At 45.8% G+C, this 15684-nt stretch overlaps 1 protein-coding gene across 2 annotated transcripts in view; it reads left to right on the forward strand.

Moving 5' to 3' along the window:
• TMEM39A (transmembrane protein 39A) overlaps positions 1-15684 on the forward strand; it is a 33492-nt gene extending 17808 nt beyond the window's left edge. For both annotated transcript variants that reach the window (XM_066599366.1, XM_066599365.1), the window contains 8 exons: positions 2639-2826; positions 5973-6195; positions 6953-7036; positions 10154-10308; positions 10993-11341; positions 11859-12046; positions 12131-12251; positions 15026-15684. In XM_066599366.1, the coding sequence (XP_066455463.1) occupies positions 2714-2826; positions 5973-6195; positions 6953-7036; positions 10154-10308; positions 10993-11341; positions 11859-12046; positions 12131-12251; positions 15026-15259 (1467 nt within the window). In that variant the 5' untranslated portion in view covers positions 2639-2713 and the 3' untranslated portion in view covers positions 15260-15684. The remainder of the gene's footprint in view (positions 1-2638; positions 2827-5972; positions 6196-6952; positions 7037-10153; positions 10309-10992; positions 11342-11858; positions 12047-12130; positions 12252-15025) is intronic.

The following is a 15684-nucleotide window of genomic DNA, read 5'->3' on the forward strand; positions in this document are numbered from 1 at the left end:
CGTGTAAGACCTCTGGGGGACATCCATAGGAGCCTCAGTTACTAGGGGAAGGAAAGGCAGGAAGGGTTAAAAACCCCTCCTGCCTTCTCCTCCGGGTTATCAGCTGTCACTAACAGCTGATAATCAGTTCCTGCCTCTGATTGATTGCAGAGGAAGGAGGCTTAAAGCACCACTGTAATTTTACTATCCTGGTGCTCTAAGCCCAGGACCAGGCGCCGTAAATGTACTGTGCCTTGTCCTTAATGGGTTAATTGAAATACTGCTGCTTAAGTTAACCCCTTGGATCTTGGAACAGATTATTTTGGGTGATCCGCCCATTACTTTGACATAATCGATGGGTCTGTGAGGGATCAGGGATTTTGCGTGTCATCATGGTCATTCGGTTTAGCTGGATGATGATCTGGTCTGTACATGGAGAGAGGCAGGAAGCATCAGACAGGATGCAAGTTTGCTTTTTAAGAATGGTTTAGGGGTCTAGCTGGAGGACCCTTATGTACATCTCTTGTCTTCCTGGAGACACAGCAGCGTACTAATGGGGACTTCTCACCATGACTTGGCCTTTGCTATTTTTTTAGTTTTATCTTCCCTTGGCAGGGCCAAAGTAGTCCTATTAGGTTAAGAGGGGGGGGAGGTCTTTCCCCAATCTCCACCGCATCCTGGATAAATCTTGAGACGGTGTAAGATGATCTAACGTTGTCCATTGATTTAAATTGTGTAATCATTTCCTGAGGTTCGAGGAGCACAGATTGTTCAGCTGCTGCCTCGTTTTCCAATCCTTTTCTTCGGCATATTGGGTGTGATTGGTCATGTAGATGTTTTCCAACCAACGTGAAGGTGTGATGAAGAGCTAAGGAGCAGAGGAAGGTCTTAAGTTGAGCTGAGGACACCTGAGATGCCTCCTTGGGCTTATTCCAGCTTTTTCTCCTCCTACTATGTAGTACGATCATTCTCTGTTGAATCAAAAGGAAAGCAAATCGTCTGCTCTTCTCCAGGAAGCGCTGATGTATTTCGAGGTCTTCCTGCCAAGAATATGAGCCAGGGTTCACGGCGTTCTTGCCAGAAATTAACCCTGCGGCATAGAACAACGTAATCCTAGAGAGACCTGACCGTTGGTCTCAGTGATGCGACGTTGTCCAGGACTAGGGAAAGATTGCTGCTCTTTTTATTTTTTTTTTACTTTTTTTAAGGGGCTTTCCGAGACAAAACAGTTCATGATTTGTTCTTACGATAGGTTATCAATACTTGATTGCAGATGGTCTGACACTGGGGATCCCTGTCGATCAACTGATTGAAGTGACAGCAGCACTCGTGCACGCTGACGAGACCGAGGCGCTCACCCGCGTACAGTGGCCTCTTCAATCAGCTGATTGTCAGGGATCCCAAACTTCGGACCCCTGCTCAGTCCCAGAACACCCCTCTAAACAGCGCAACACATGTCCACAGGTTGTATGAGGCAAAGCAACTTGGCCCTATTCACTTAAATGGCTGAACACTTGTCCTGTTGGCCTATTTCTGGATTACCCGGCCCAGTGTTGTTCAACATTTTTATAAATGATCTGGAGGAGGGAATTGATGGGAAACTGATCAAATTTGCTGACGGCACAAAACTGGGAGGGATAGTTAACACTAGGGGAGAGAGGGATAGTATTCAAAAAGATCTAGAAAAGCTTGAACAGTGGGCAGCGACTAACAGAATGGTATTTAACAAGGAGAAATGTTCTACATCTGGGCTGGAAAAATGGGAAAAAAAGCACATACAGAATGGGAGGAATTGGGCTAAGCAGCAGCAGTTGTGAAAAAGACTTGGGTATACTAATAGATCACAGACTGAACATGAGTAAACAATGTGATGCAGCAGCCAAAAAGGCAAACCCAATTCTGGGATGTATTAAGAGAAGCACAGAGTCTAGATCACATGAAGCATAGAGTCTAGATCACGTGAGTTAATTATCCCCCTCTACTCTTCCTTAGTCAGACCTCATCTGGAATACTGTGTCCAGTTCTGGGCACCCCACTTTAAAAAAGACATAAACAAACTGGAGCAAGTTCAGAGAGGAGTTACCAAGATGGTGAGCGGTCTGCAAATCATACCCTATGAGGAACGGTTAAAGGATCTGGGAATGTTTAGCTTGCAAAAAAGAAGGCGGAGGAGACTTAATAGCTGTCTACAAATATCTGAAGGGCTGTCACAATGCAGAGGGATCAGACCTATTCTCATCAGCACAAGGAAAGACTAGAAGCAATGGGATGAAACTGAAAGGTAGGAGACACAAATTAGATATTAGACAGTGAGGGTGATCAATGAGTGGAACAGGTTACCACTGGATGTGGGGAGTTCTCCTTCAATGGAAGTGTTCAAACAAAGGCTGGGCAGACATCTGTCTGGGATGATTTAGTGATCCTGCACTGAGCAGGGAGTTGGACCCGATGACCCTGGAGCTCCCTTCCAACTCTACCAGTCTATGATTGATACGAAGTCTAGAAAACCCCCATGACCATCACACATCACATCTCCAGTGCTTAGAACCTGCAGAATATAGCTGCTCCTCCTATAACGCTGCAGCACATTATGAGGTTTATAGTACTATTAATTGCTCATCCCATGTAATGAATATTCTTATTTCTTTTCTTCCTACAGAGCTGAAAATTCTCGCTCGCTGTATTGTAGGCCTCGGAGTGGAGCTGACTGTTGGATGTGTACTGGTACCTTGTCATGCCCGGCGGAAGAAGGGGTCCTAGCCGGCAGCAATTGAGCCGTTCCGCTTTGCCTTCACTGCAGACTTTGGTTGGTGGGACTTGTGGCAATGGCACAGGGCTAAGAAACAGGTCAGAGTCTTAAAGGATGACAAAAGAAATTGGAAAACAATGTTAATTAAGGCGACTATTGCCCAGGTGACACTAGGTGGCAGCACTGTGTGAAATGTTAGCACAAAATACTGATAAAAACTAGGCACTTAACTCCATGTTGTAAAACAATACCTCTCTGCAGGATGGTAGTCGCTGGGCTGTGAGCGGGCACGGCTCCTGTTAGGGTTTATTTACAAGGAGGGGGGATTGAGATAACAATTTCATGGGGCTGCTAAGCCTTTTTAGTTTAGGAACCAATGGCTCCTAGGTAATTTTTTTTCAGTCTGGAGCTCTACCGCTGCAAAAAAGGGCATATTGGCGGTTCACAAGGGGTTAAAGAAGTCCATGACGTTGCTCGTAACTGAAAAGGTTAAAAAAAAAACCCAAAACCTTAGTATAAGGAATGCAGCCGTATAGTCCACTTGTATCTTCTACCTTTGTCATCTAGGAACTGAGAACGTGACCGTTGTAAAGGGAAGTTCATATGGAAACTGGAGTTTCCCATTGTCTTTGCTTGTTAGACCTTCTGACTCGGTGTCCGTCTGTCCCCGGTGACTTCACTTCCATAATGAATTAATGTTCTCACTGTGGATGCTTCATGGCTATTTGTATAGAAAATCAAGGACTGTTCAGCAGTTTTTCTATTTGCTAGACCGACATGCGGAAGAACAGCGCCACCTGGTGAACATATAATTGTGATATATACAAAACAATTTTTCCTAATGTTGCAAAGTATTTCAAGTTGAGCGCAATGCTTATAGATATGTAAGAAGGATGCATAAATGGGGTTTAACCCCTTCTTAAAAACGTCCTGGCTTGAGCAGTCGCTCGTCATCTGTCGCTATCGGCTGCAACGGCAACTCGAGGTGAAATGTAGTATTACATGCTGACAATTTATACCATTTTATGATTTAATAGGGCTAATAGAGAGGCGCTGTCTTTATGGGACCACCCCACTTTAAATGTAAGCGACTTTAAGGCTACATGGCAACATTTGTTGCATGATGAAAAGTTTCAGAAAAGTTACCTGGTCAAAAAGTTCTCGTGACTTTTTCATGACCTGCTGTCAAATGACTGAAAAGGCCCATTTACACTGGACGATTATCGCTAAAAATTCGCTAATCGGCGATTGTTTTAGCGATAATCAGTGCGTGTAAATGGGCACAGGGCACCCGCATCTCGGGCACTTTTTGGTGATCCTTAAAATTAAGCTCACTTTTATCAGTCGTACTCCATGGGGAGTGCTGATAGCATTTCCCCCCTCCCCCCAAGTAAATGCCTCCCTAATTACCCCTCCACCACCCTGGAGTGCATATATTGAGGACCCAGAAGGCCGCAGTCCTGGTGAAGGTGCGCTGCAGTTCTGCTCATGTAGTATAGCAGTACTATATAAATCTTTTAGTGGGGTCGATGTGTCGGACTTCTTGCGTTGCTCTTTGAAGTCTCCCGCCTCCGTCTTTTCACTTCTGTAAATTAGAATTCTTTGAAGGTGTTACTTTCATCATGGGGTCCCGACCTCTAATATAAGGACGGACAGACCGCAGGAACCAGTAGGGGGCGATGGGGAAGAATAGAATAACGAAAATCGAATATTTTTTTAAAATTAGATTTTAGTGTAAAGCAGTAAGAAATGTCCTAACATTCCTGAGAATGTCATCTACCTTTCTGAATGTTGGCCCGCTCTTGTTCTGCTGCCTCATTTTGTATTGTTTGCTGCTTGTGATTTTTTTTCTTCTGCCCGCTTTCCCTCTTGTTTGCTCGGCGCTGCCAAGGACCATTTACACGGAACGATGGCTGGATCGTGATAAACTAAACCCTAATCCTTCAGTGTAAACACTTCCAGTTTGTCCATTTGTTTGTCGGTCAGTTTGAGCAAGCATAAAAGTGAAATGATGATCATCCTGTGTGAACAGGCAGCTTTTCATTTGGGAATGGCTGCCTATTTACTGCGAGTGGAGGCGGCGGTCAGACGTCACTTTTCCGTCTCTTCTTTTCCAGTCTTTCTGCTTATTGTTGCTCACTTTTTTGCTTCCTCAAACTTTTTTCTTCTCATTCCGTGTTTTGCTTTTTTACTCACTTGTCCCACTTTTGCTTGTTGTTGCTTTTCTTCTTGTTCAGTTTTTCACTCTTCCTTTTTTTTTATTGTTTTACTCATTATTTTTTTTGTTTACTTGACTGTTTGCTTCTCCATTCTTTCACCCATGCTTGCAGTCTCCACACTCGGTTTTTGCTTGCTCACTCTTGCACGCTTGCTTTTTTATATCTGCTTACTCACTGTTGTTTTCTAATTCTCGCTCTTTCCGTTCGCTTGTGCAGTGTGAACATTTTCTTACTCGTATCTTTCATCTCAGGCTGCATTCATACAGGCAAGTGCGATTTTGGTTAGTCAGAAGCTGTTTTCCACTATCTGCATTTTTTTTTGTGTGTGTGTGGTCCCCATAGCAATCTTGGCTAAAAACATAACACCCATCAAAGTTGAATGCACATCACATGGCATGGGATTGCCCCACGTTTTTTCTTTTCTTCTAAACGCTCCCATAGAGAATTATGGGCGATTCTTGGAGAATAGGACATGCGGCGATTTAACAAAGGCCTCGTTCTCACGCATATGCAATCTTGGTCCGTGAAGAACGAATTTTCTCTATATGTGACCTTTAAGTGCGCATGCACTTTTTTACGTCCGTGTTACATCCGTATTCACTCTGTTTTTTATGTGCGTAAAAATAAAAAGCAAGAAGGCGCAATTGATGTCCTCTTATTTTTCCAACCATCTCCTGACAGCAAGCATGAGAAACACAATGAATACGCTTTTTTTTTTTTTTTTTAACGCGATCCCATAGGCTTTAATAGGCAAATTAGGCCCATAATATGGACCAAACTAGGACCAAACTCTGAATACACTGATGCAAATCAATGGTGCTGTAGGCTGTCCGTAAAAAAAAAATATATATATCTGACTAAACTCGCACAATATAGTCACGTGTGAATACTCTCCCAATTTCTTTTGTGTTATTTGCAGCTCTCTAGCTCACTATGGCTCCTTCGCCGTCTGATGCCGACTGTAATTCATACTGATTTTCTGTCTTGGTTTGATGAAGCCATTAATCTCTCTATCTTCCTTGTAGGAATGGCAGTGCCGTTGGCCTATCCGCCCCTCCGATAACTGCCTTGATCACCCCTGAGCCCGTGCGTCACTGCCGTATTCCTGACCTGCCGCTGGACGGGAGTCTTCTCTTCGAGTTTCTCTTCTTCATCTACCTTCTGGTGTCCCTCTTCATCCAGTACATAAACATATATAAGACGGTTTGGTGGTATCCCTACAACCACCCGGCCTCGTGCACTTCCTTGGTGAGTCACAGATCTTTCCACTCTGGTCTAGATAAGAGTTAATCATTGTACGGTATCTGCATAGTTCTGATATATTTTGATTCTTCACCGCTATCATGATCTCTGCTTGCTGGCATGCAATGGAGTGTGTGTGTGTGTGTGTATATATGTGTACATGTATATATACATACACACTTCTAGAGGCTAGAAAGCCATGAAATCTCAATACTACTCACGGCTGCGATTTGATACAATTGTATCCCCTCTATACAATCCTCTGTTGTGTAAACAGCCTAGACCCGAGACTGATACATTGTAACAAGCTATGGGGACTGGAGAGAGATTTGTGCCGCTGACGTGTTCAGCTCACAGAGGATTGCCTAGACTGGATATGGCCGCCTGTCCACGGGCGCAGCGGTTTCCTGCAGTGGATTGCTGTTGCAGGAGAACGCTCAAGTCATCGCGAATTTCCACAATGATCCTATCACTAATGATGGGATCATCGTGGCATGTCGCGATTTTTATACACGAGTGGAAAATCGCGGCGACCTGCTCATGTACATCGGGCTGCGCTGTCCATAGTTGCCCTATGGCAAGCGTTCGTTGCATTACCCGCGTGCGGATTATCGCAATGATATATCGCCTGTGGACAGGAGGCCTAAATCGTAATAAGCCCTCGGCTTTGAGAATATTACACTTCCGTCTTGTTTTCCTCTTCGTGTTTTGTTGCCCTATTTTCTGGTTCAGATCAGATGACCCCCGACTTTATATCTTGCAGAATTTCCACCTCATTGACTATCACCTGGCAGCTTTCATCACAGTGATGTTAGCCCGGCGCCTGGTCTGGGCCCTCATTTCACAGGTAGATGTTCTCCTTTCTTCATCACGGTGCCAATGGAAACTCTGTTTTTCTTAATATGCAGAAAGTACGAGCCTGTGCACTTTGTGAGACCGGCACGATTTTGGCTTTCGGGATGCAGCAATTTTTTAAATTGATTTTATTTTTTCATTTTCGCACTCTGAAAGCCATAAGTGTTTTTGTACTTTCTGTGATGTCTGGTCCTGACTGTAATGAAGAGCAGGAAGTGTAGTAGGAGGCTGTGCGCTCATTGCTTTCAATACAGTGAAGCCGGCTAATGCACTTCTTCCCCTGACAGCGGACTGGAAGATCAGCTGATCGGTGGGCATTCCAAGCGTCGGATTCCTGCCAATCAACTACTGCAGGCCTTTACAGAGGATCCGTCATGAGTTGTAAAACCTGAAATGGCTATTTAAATCAATGTTTAGTTTAAGGAGAAGCCGTCGCCTCCCAACGGCACCACTTATAGGGGAAGTGACGGGAAGCTGGGTGATTTATTTTTTAAACTCACCGAACCTCCTTTCTTGCATTGTCACTTGTTAAAGTATGCATGCGGCACAAACATCTCAGATTGCTGTGTGCGCTCTCTCCCATAGGTTTGTATGGGCATGTACATGGCGATTTTGACAAGATTCAGATTTTTGTGCCACACGTGGACTTGAGCGGGTGACAGTGCCGGAACCGGGCGAGTATAAAGCATACATTACCCGGCCCCCCCATCACCTCCCATCACAACTTACTTAGTGACACATTCCTAATAATCAACTGTTAAAGTCACCCTCCAGTCCTGGAGCACAACATTTGTCCTGGGACCAGAAGAAGGGGTTATATTACCAGGTGCCACCCCTTTCTTCCCATTCTGCCACCACTTGTTCCTGGGGGCTTTCTTCATTCTTCCAAGATCGCCGTGGCGCTCCTGTCACTACTTAATCCACAATTTGCATCAGTAGTCAGGTGCTGCACGCTTCTTTCATACTGACCACCAATAGATCACCACTGAAAGTGATCAGTGGCAGAACAGGGGGGTACCTAGTAATATAACTCCTCCCTACAGTCTCTGGACAAATTTAGCCACACGTTGGCCTTAAAGGGGTATACCCATCTCGGCTTTTCATAGACATGATGGGAAACCGCTGCCATGGCTACCGGCTACCCTGCTGGAGCGTACGGATAGAGCGGAGTGCTGTTTCTGTAGCTCTCATTGAAGTGAATGAGCGCTACGGAAACAGTGTTGTGCACTTCGCTACGCCGTTTCCACAGCTTCCATTCACTTTTCAATGAAAGCCACAAAAAGAGCGCAGCGCTAAACTCTTAGGCCGCCTGCAGACGAGCGGAAATCCCGCGGCGGGATTTCTGCCGCTCAAAGCCCGCATAGGATTGCGTTAACAAACGCAATCCTATGCAGACGGCCGCGGTTTGGCCATCTGCGGCACACAAACCGCGGCATGTCCTATTTTTGTGCGGGGCTCGCAGAGCCTCGCACAGAAACGTCACTCACGCAGCCGGCGGCTCTGGTCTGCGCATGTGCCAGCTGCCCGGCAGCCGGCACATGAAAGAGCCGGGGCCACTGGGCGCGGGTGAGTACGCGCTCATCCCTGCAGGCGCTCGGGTCGGGTCCCGCGGCAAGAATTCTCGCCGCCGGATCCGAACCGCTCGTCTGCAGGCAGCCTTACTGACAGCTGGATGGAAGAGCATGGCCAGGTTTTCCCTTCTTGGCCATAAAAAACCCAGATGGAGATACCCTTTTAATACTTTTTATGGAGGAGTTAAGGAGAAGAAACAGCAATTCCTTGTTTTTTTGTTTTTTTTTTTAAGTCTCCCTGTTTTATGAATAGAGCATTAACGTTATTATATTTGTGGCAATTCTAAAAGCATGTTTGTGCATTTGTATGTTTGTTTTTTAATTACCCTAATTTTTAAAGGCCCATTTACACGAGCCGATGATCGCTCAGAGATCGCTTAAACGACAGTTTGAGTGACAGCTTTGAGCAATCATTTTGCATAAAAATTAATTGGTATTTAAGTAGCTACTCAGCTACTTAAATACCAATTATGTATGCAAATGAAGCCTTCACTGAATGCAGCTAATAGCCCGGGGCTATGATCTGCGCTCAGGTCCTTTGTTCTCCATGGGAAACAATGTTATCAGCTCTCCCCTGTGGAGAACGACTGATAAAAGTGAGTGCCGATTTTTATGTTGGACTGAATTTAACGATCAGTCGAAAAGCAGACGATGGGCGCACATTTACACGCACCGATAATCGCTAAAACGATCGCCGACTAGCGTTTTTTTTTTAAGCGATTATCGGCTGGTGTAAATGGGCCTTAGGGTTGTGAAGGGGTGAACAGGTCGGGCAGCCTCTGTCTAGATAGCCTATTAGGGTTTTTGACATAATTAAAGGGTTCCGCTGCATAGACCCTCTTTTATGAATCCGAGTTAGGAATACTGCTTAGAAACAGAAGCTGCTCCTCCGGCCAAGCGGGCTGCCATGCAATACTACATGACTCTTTTGGAGGGCGCTGCAGATGAAAGGATTAGTTAACGTGAACTACTCGGGACCTGGATCTGTGGGGATCAAATTAAGACACAACTCTATTTGGCCCCGTTCCAGCGCTGTGTCCCCTGAAGTTGGCATGCACACAGCTTGACTCTTCAGATGCTCTTTGCAAGCACTCTTCCATAGAGTTTCATTGTGTGCGCTTGCCAACTTTGTGGGGGCACTGTGCTGGAATGGGGCACCTAGTAAGAATGAAGCACAGATCCCCAGGCTCCCCGTTCTGTCACATTTAAGCCCCATAACATAGTGCCTTTAACTTTGCCAACTATATCCAGAAACTAAAAGTTTAGTCCTGGGTGAAGATTTAAAGGAACTGTCCAGTGTTAGTAAAGGCACATCTGATTTCTTCCCAGAACAGCGCCACATCTGCCCTCAGGTTTTCTGTGGTATTGTAGCTGAGGCTTATTCAAGCAGTAACAGGCACAACATATAGGCCGGTGTGGTGCTGTTGCCTTTAGGGATTCCTACTGGTTTTTGACAATATGGACACTAGTGGCTCATAGATACCTATTGCTTGCCAATATGACATAGCTGACTGAACCCTTGTCTGTCTCTCCATTAGGCTTCTCAGGTAGGATCGGTGTCTATGGTCCAGTATGGCACTCTGATCACCGCCCGCCTGGTCCTGCTCACACTGTGTGGGTGGGTATTCTGCTGGACCCTGGTCAACCTGTTCCGCAACCATTCGGTTCTGAACCTGCTCTTCCTGGGCTACCCGTAAGTATTTATGGGTTACATCAGGGTTTTGCCCGCTTTTGCACAATCCATCTTAAATTACAAGTAGAGAAACTTGGTAAATTGCCTTGATTTTAAAATCTTTCCATTTTTCTGTATACAGGTTGTACCCATGTTATAGTCACGGGAGAAACTTAAGTACACCCGCTTTGAACTCTTACACCACGTTATTATTTATTTAATGAAAACTAGGCCAAAATGCAGAAGCAGTGTGTGAAAAATTTAAGTACACCCCATAAATAGCTTGTAGAATCGCCTTTAACAGCAATGTAGAAGCCCCTGGCAGGTTTACTAGATGACGTCCCTGTTGGTCCTTCTACTGCCTGTGGCGGTCGCATTGTGACCACTGCAGACCGAAGTAAGCGGAATACCAGAGTGGTGGGTACAAGTAACTGCATGGCAGCAGTGAGCCCTTTTCTTTTCTTAAATTTGTAACACGCCCCTACACAGCCTTCAGAGTACATAAAAAAATCAAATTCAAAGAGGGTGTACTTAACTTTTCTCATGATTGTGTGCCGAAATGGTTAGAGACTAGCCTGATCCTGCAGGCATGTGTTACTCCTCCACCTCTAGGGGGCGCTCTCTGGATACAGATGTATAATATACATTGCTGTGACCGAGTCCTCCTTGTAGATATGAGGTCTCACCCACTTTGTTGCCCCTCAGGTTCGGTGTTTATGTACCTCTGTGCTGCTTTCACCAAGACAACCGATCCCAGCCTTTGCCCACAGACTGCGGATACCTCGTCCAGGACTCATTAGTGGAGGATGGTGCTAATGGCGTGGCCAGCCTCGTCAGACCCAAAGACTTCCTCTCTCTCCTGCGTGAGTCTTTGAGGGAACAGTTTAATTCCCCTCCTTCCATCCCCTCTCACAGCTGTCCGCTGTCGCCGGACCTCATACGCAACGAAGTGGAGTGCCTAAAGGCCGACTTCAACCGTAGGATCAAGGAAGTCCTCTTCAACTCTTTATTCAGTGCCTACTATGTGGCTTTTCTGCCGCTGTGCTTCGTAAAAGTAAGTCGTGGCTGTAAAGTCGAATAAGCTAAGCTGTTGAATTTCATTTAATCAAGCCTTCAAAGGGTTGCTCAGGTTTAGAAAAACAGTGCCCCATCCTGCCTTTAGGTTACGTGTGGTATTGCAGCTTCTCCTCATTCACTTCAATGCTGCAATACAAACACAACCCATTGACAAGTGTGATGCCCCGCTTGCTAGTTGTTGATATTCAGCATGATATTGCAATTTTTGCTGGATTATCAGACTTTCTGGAATATTAGATGGCAGATTAAAGAAGTCTTTACTTTATGCAACTTTTACTCCTAAATTCTTCTGGTTGCTCTTGGAAATGGATGGCAATTAAGATCTACCCCCTCAGTCAGACATGTGACCTGACAGCTGAGTTCCCATAATGCACTGCTAGGTTTAGTTGACATAGGAAGTAAAGCAAAAATGGTGAACTTTTCTTTTTTTTCAGGTTAGTGTGAGCTCTTAGAAAAGGTGGAGTTGTCTTTTAAGCACTTGTCTTGTGTTGCAGAGCACTCAGTATTACGACATGCGCTGGTCGTGTGAGCACCTCATCATGGTGTGGATCAATGCCTTTGTCATGTTGACTACACAGCTGCTGCCGCCCAGATACTGCGACTTGCTGCACAGGTCCGCGTCACATCTCGGCCGGTGGCAGAAATTAGAGCCCGGGTCGTACAGTAACGCACCGCAACATATGTGAGTAGAGCGCCGCTGCTTACGTGTATTATACATGTGTGTGTGGTATATGTGTCTTTTAACGCATCCTCTCTGTGTCCACAGCTGGTCGGACAGCACAGTATGGCCGCAGGGCGTCCTCGTACGACACAGTCGGACTTTATACAAAGCTGTGGGGCCGTATAATGTAGCAGTGCCTTCAGATATCTCACACGCCAGATTTTATGTGAGTACATCTGATAACGTGTGTTTAGTTTCAGCGATGACCATCGTAGTCCAGGGGGGCGGTGTACCCTCCGTGTACTGTGCATGCACACACTGTTCTCTATGGGAGTGCAGACAGCGTGGGAACAGGGAGCGCATCCCTGGACCCATCCTGTGAGCACCAGAAACTGCTTATGAGAGGCTCCCTTTTTAAGTACCATGCCCATAAGATCTTGCACTGCTGTCTTGCATCACGGGGGCCTGGGTCTGAATCCAACCAGAGTGCTACTAAATTGACATTTGTAATAAAGTAAAATAAATATCCAACCCCTAACTGAAAAAAAAAATTCTTTTAACTTAGAAAGTTGCAAAACCTCCTCCCTCGAACATCCTATGATTCCTGGCTGTCTCCACAGCGCCGGTTATGTCTCCTGAGGTTTTCACTGGTAATTACATGAGCAGGGCGGTTATCTGCTGCGACGTTTCATCAATCGTGACATCACTACTATGGCTGTAATCATGTGGCGTGGTGGCGATGGCTTCTGTAAAATGTACCCCTAATGATTACCAACATATGCCGTTTACGGCGGCTCATAAGGCCACTCTCATACACAGCGCTGTACAACCCCTCCATTGATTTGAATGGGGCTTCGTAGACTAGCAGTCTGCTCTATCTTCGTGTGTTTAAGTGATTTTTAACATCCCTCATCACCCATTACAATGACTGGGTGCGTTAAAAAAAACTCTGCCGGACGCTCTATAATGTGTTGGAAAAGGCCGCTTGAAATTGCGGTAAAACGCTGCATTTGACAGACTGTGTGAGAGAGAGAGCGAGAGTGGCCTTAGGGACTTGATTCTACAGAACTGTATTTGTATGGCACTGTGGAATAATGTTTGCAAGTGTTTCATATGGACCCTGGAATGTCTAATGAATGCCATGCTCCTGCTGTATCACAGGATGTTGGTGAAGCCTCTCACCTCAACCCTTTAACACTTTAATTGCTGTGGCCAAGCATTAATGATGGGGGGGGCTCTTCCCATTGATCAGGTCACTGGGTTTCCCGGGGACTGGCAGTGTGCAGTCAGCCTTGAGCACCTAAAAAGGACTATACAGGTCTCTGTACTAGGCCTGCTAGCTCTTACCCCTTAGTGAGTGCCTGCCCGCCCGGAAGAAAAGGTTCAGCTGCCGGCAGCGGACGGGGAGCGGTGAGGGAGAGCGGGGAGGAACTGAGGGGAGATCTCTCACTCCCTCTCTCCCCCCTGCTCACTGCCGCAACTCACCTCTCACCCGTGCCAGCAGCCGAACCTTTTCTTCCGAGCGGGCAGGTACTCGCTAAGGACAATGCTCGATCGAGTAATTGAAGTTGAAAAGTTGAAAATAAGCATGTAAAAATCCCCATTTGCATGCAACAATTATCGCTCAAACAATGTCTTTTAAGTGATAATCCTTGCATGTAAATGTTACCGTTTGCTTTTCGGCCGAACAATGATTTTTAGTTGAGTTTAAAATCCATCCTTTGGCCGGCCAGCTGATAGCAGTGACCACCAGCTGCGATTCTCAATGGGAGTGCTGATAACATTGTATTCAGCTGCAGTCCCGCAGGAGAACAAAGGGGCTATATGCAGATAAACAGACCACCTGCTGTTATCTGCATACAGCAAAGGGAGCTTAATTTACACGCAAATGAAGCTAATAAGCTACTAATGGGCAATAATGCCCACTAGCAGCTTATCCAAATTGATCGCTCAAACTGTCAATCATCCTAGTTTGAGTGATCATCTTTGCATTTAAATGGAGCTAAACGGTAATCTCTTAAAGGGGTTGTCTCGCGAAAGCAAGTGGGGTTAAGCACTTCTGTATGGCCATATTAATGCACTTTGTAATATACATCGTGCATTAAATATGAGCCATACAGAAGTTATTCACTTACCTTCCCTGCGCTGGCGTCCCCGTCTCCATGGCTCCGTCTAACTTCAGCATCTAATCGCCCGATTAGACGCGCTTGCGCAGAAGGGTCTTCTGCCTTCGGCTCGGTTCGGCAGCAGCGGCGTTCTGGCTTCGCCCCCTTCTACGCGTCATCCCATAGCTCCGCCCCCTCGCGGGTGCCGATTCCAGCCAATCAGGAGGCTGGAATCGGCATCCGCGAGGGGGCGGAGCTACATGATAATGCGTAGAAGGGGGTGGGGCCAGAACGTCGCTGCTGCCGGACAGACCAGAAGGCAGAAGACCCTTCTGCGCAAGCGCGTCTAATCGGGCGATTAGACGCTGAAGTTAGACGGAGCCATGGAGACGGGGACGCCAGCGCAGAGAAGGTAAGTGAATAACTTCTGTATGGCTCATATTTAATGCACGATGTATATTACAAAGTGCATTAATATGGCCATACAGAAGTGCTTAACCCCACTTGCTTTCGCGAGACAACCCCTTTAACGAGATAAAAAAATGTAATAAAAAATATTAAAAACATCCACAAAAATTTGTATTTGGTATTCTATTTTCTTGCATGTTACAAAAAGCAGTGAATAAACTGCGTAGTAGTTAATATCTACCCACGGAACGTGACCTAGAAAATACAATTACTGCTCAAATGTGGAGACACAAAACCTCAAAAAAATTGGCTGGTCATTAAGGGCCAAACATGACTGGTCATTAAGAGGTTAAAGGGAAGAAGGGACATATATACTTTGAAGAACGAGTGTGTAGAGTGGTTGTCGGGCCCATAGGAAGGTTTCCTTAGCAGGGTGGGTATATGGAATGCTGCTTTTCTGATGACTTCTCCCTCTTATGTCCGACAGTTCCTGTTCCATCGGCCGTTACGACTACTGAATGTCCTTGTCGTGCTGGAGGGCAGCCTGGTGATGTATCAGTTGTACTCCCTGCTCCGCGCCGAGAAGTGGAACCACACCCTCTCCATGGCGCTCATCCTCTTCTGTAACTATTACGTCTTGTTTAAACTCCTACGGGACAGAATAGTATTGGGAAAAGCGTATTCTCACCCCCTCAACAGCTACGGACTCAAACCCCACTGACGCCACGCAGCTTGTCTGCGCCACTGGACAGACTGGGGGAAAGAGCCCGACCGCAGAAGAAGAGAGGAGGAAAAAAAATTCAGAAAAAATATTTTCATACACTTCTATTTTTTTCTGCCAATGTTTATAAGTATTTAAGATATTTTATATTTTGTATACAATTTTTTTTTTTCTTGTGTTCACTTGTTGGGCAGAGCTGGCACCGGGAAAACCAAAAATGCAGGAATTCTCTATAGACGTGCATGTCCCAAAGAGAGCATTACCGCTCCCATGTATTATGCGAGAAGGGGGCATTAAACTGAGATGTTTTTTTAGTGCCCCCTGGAGGCCCTCCCAGTGTTCAGCAGATTTCAGTGCCACTTGCCTGTGTTATCGCAGAGCTTAATAGTATTGGAAAAAAAATTAAAAAAAACTCATTTTCATAA

Source organism: Eleutherodactylus coqui, chromosome 4 (genome assembly GCF_035609145.1).
Source record: "Eleutherodactylus coqui strain aEleCoq1 chromosome 4, aEleCoq1.hap1, whole genome shotgun sequence".
NCBI lineage: Eukaryota > Metazoa > Chordata > Amphibia > Anura > Eleutherodactylidae > Eleutherodactylus > Eleutherodactylus coqui.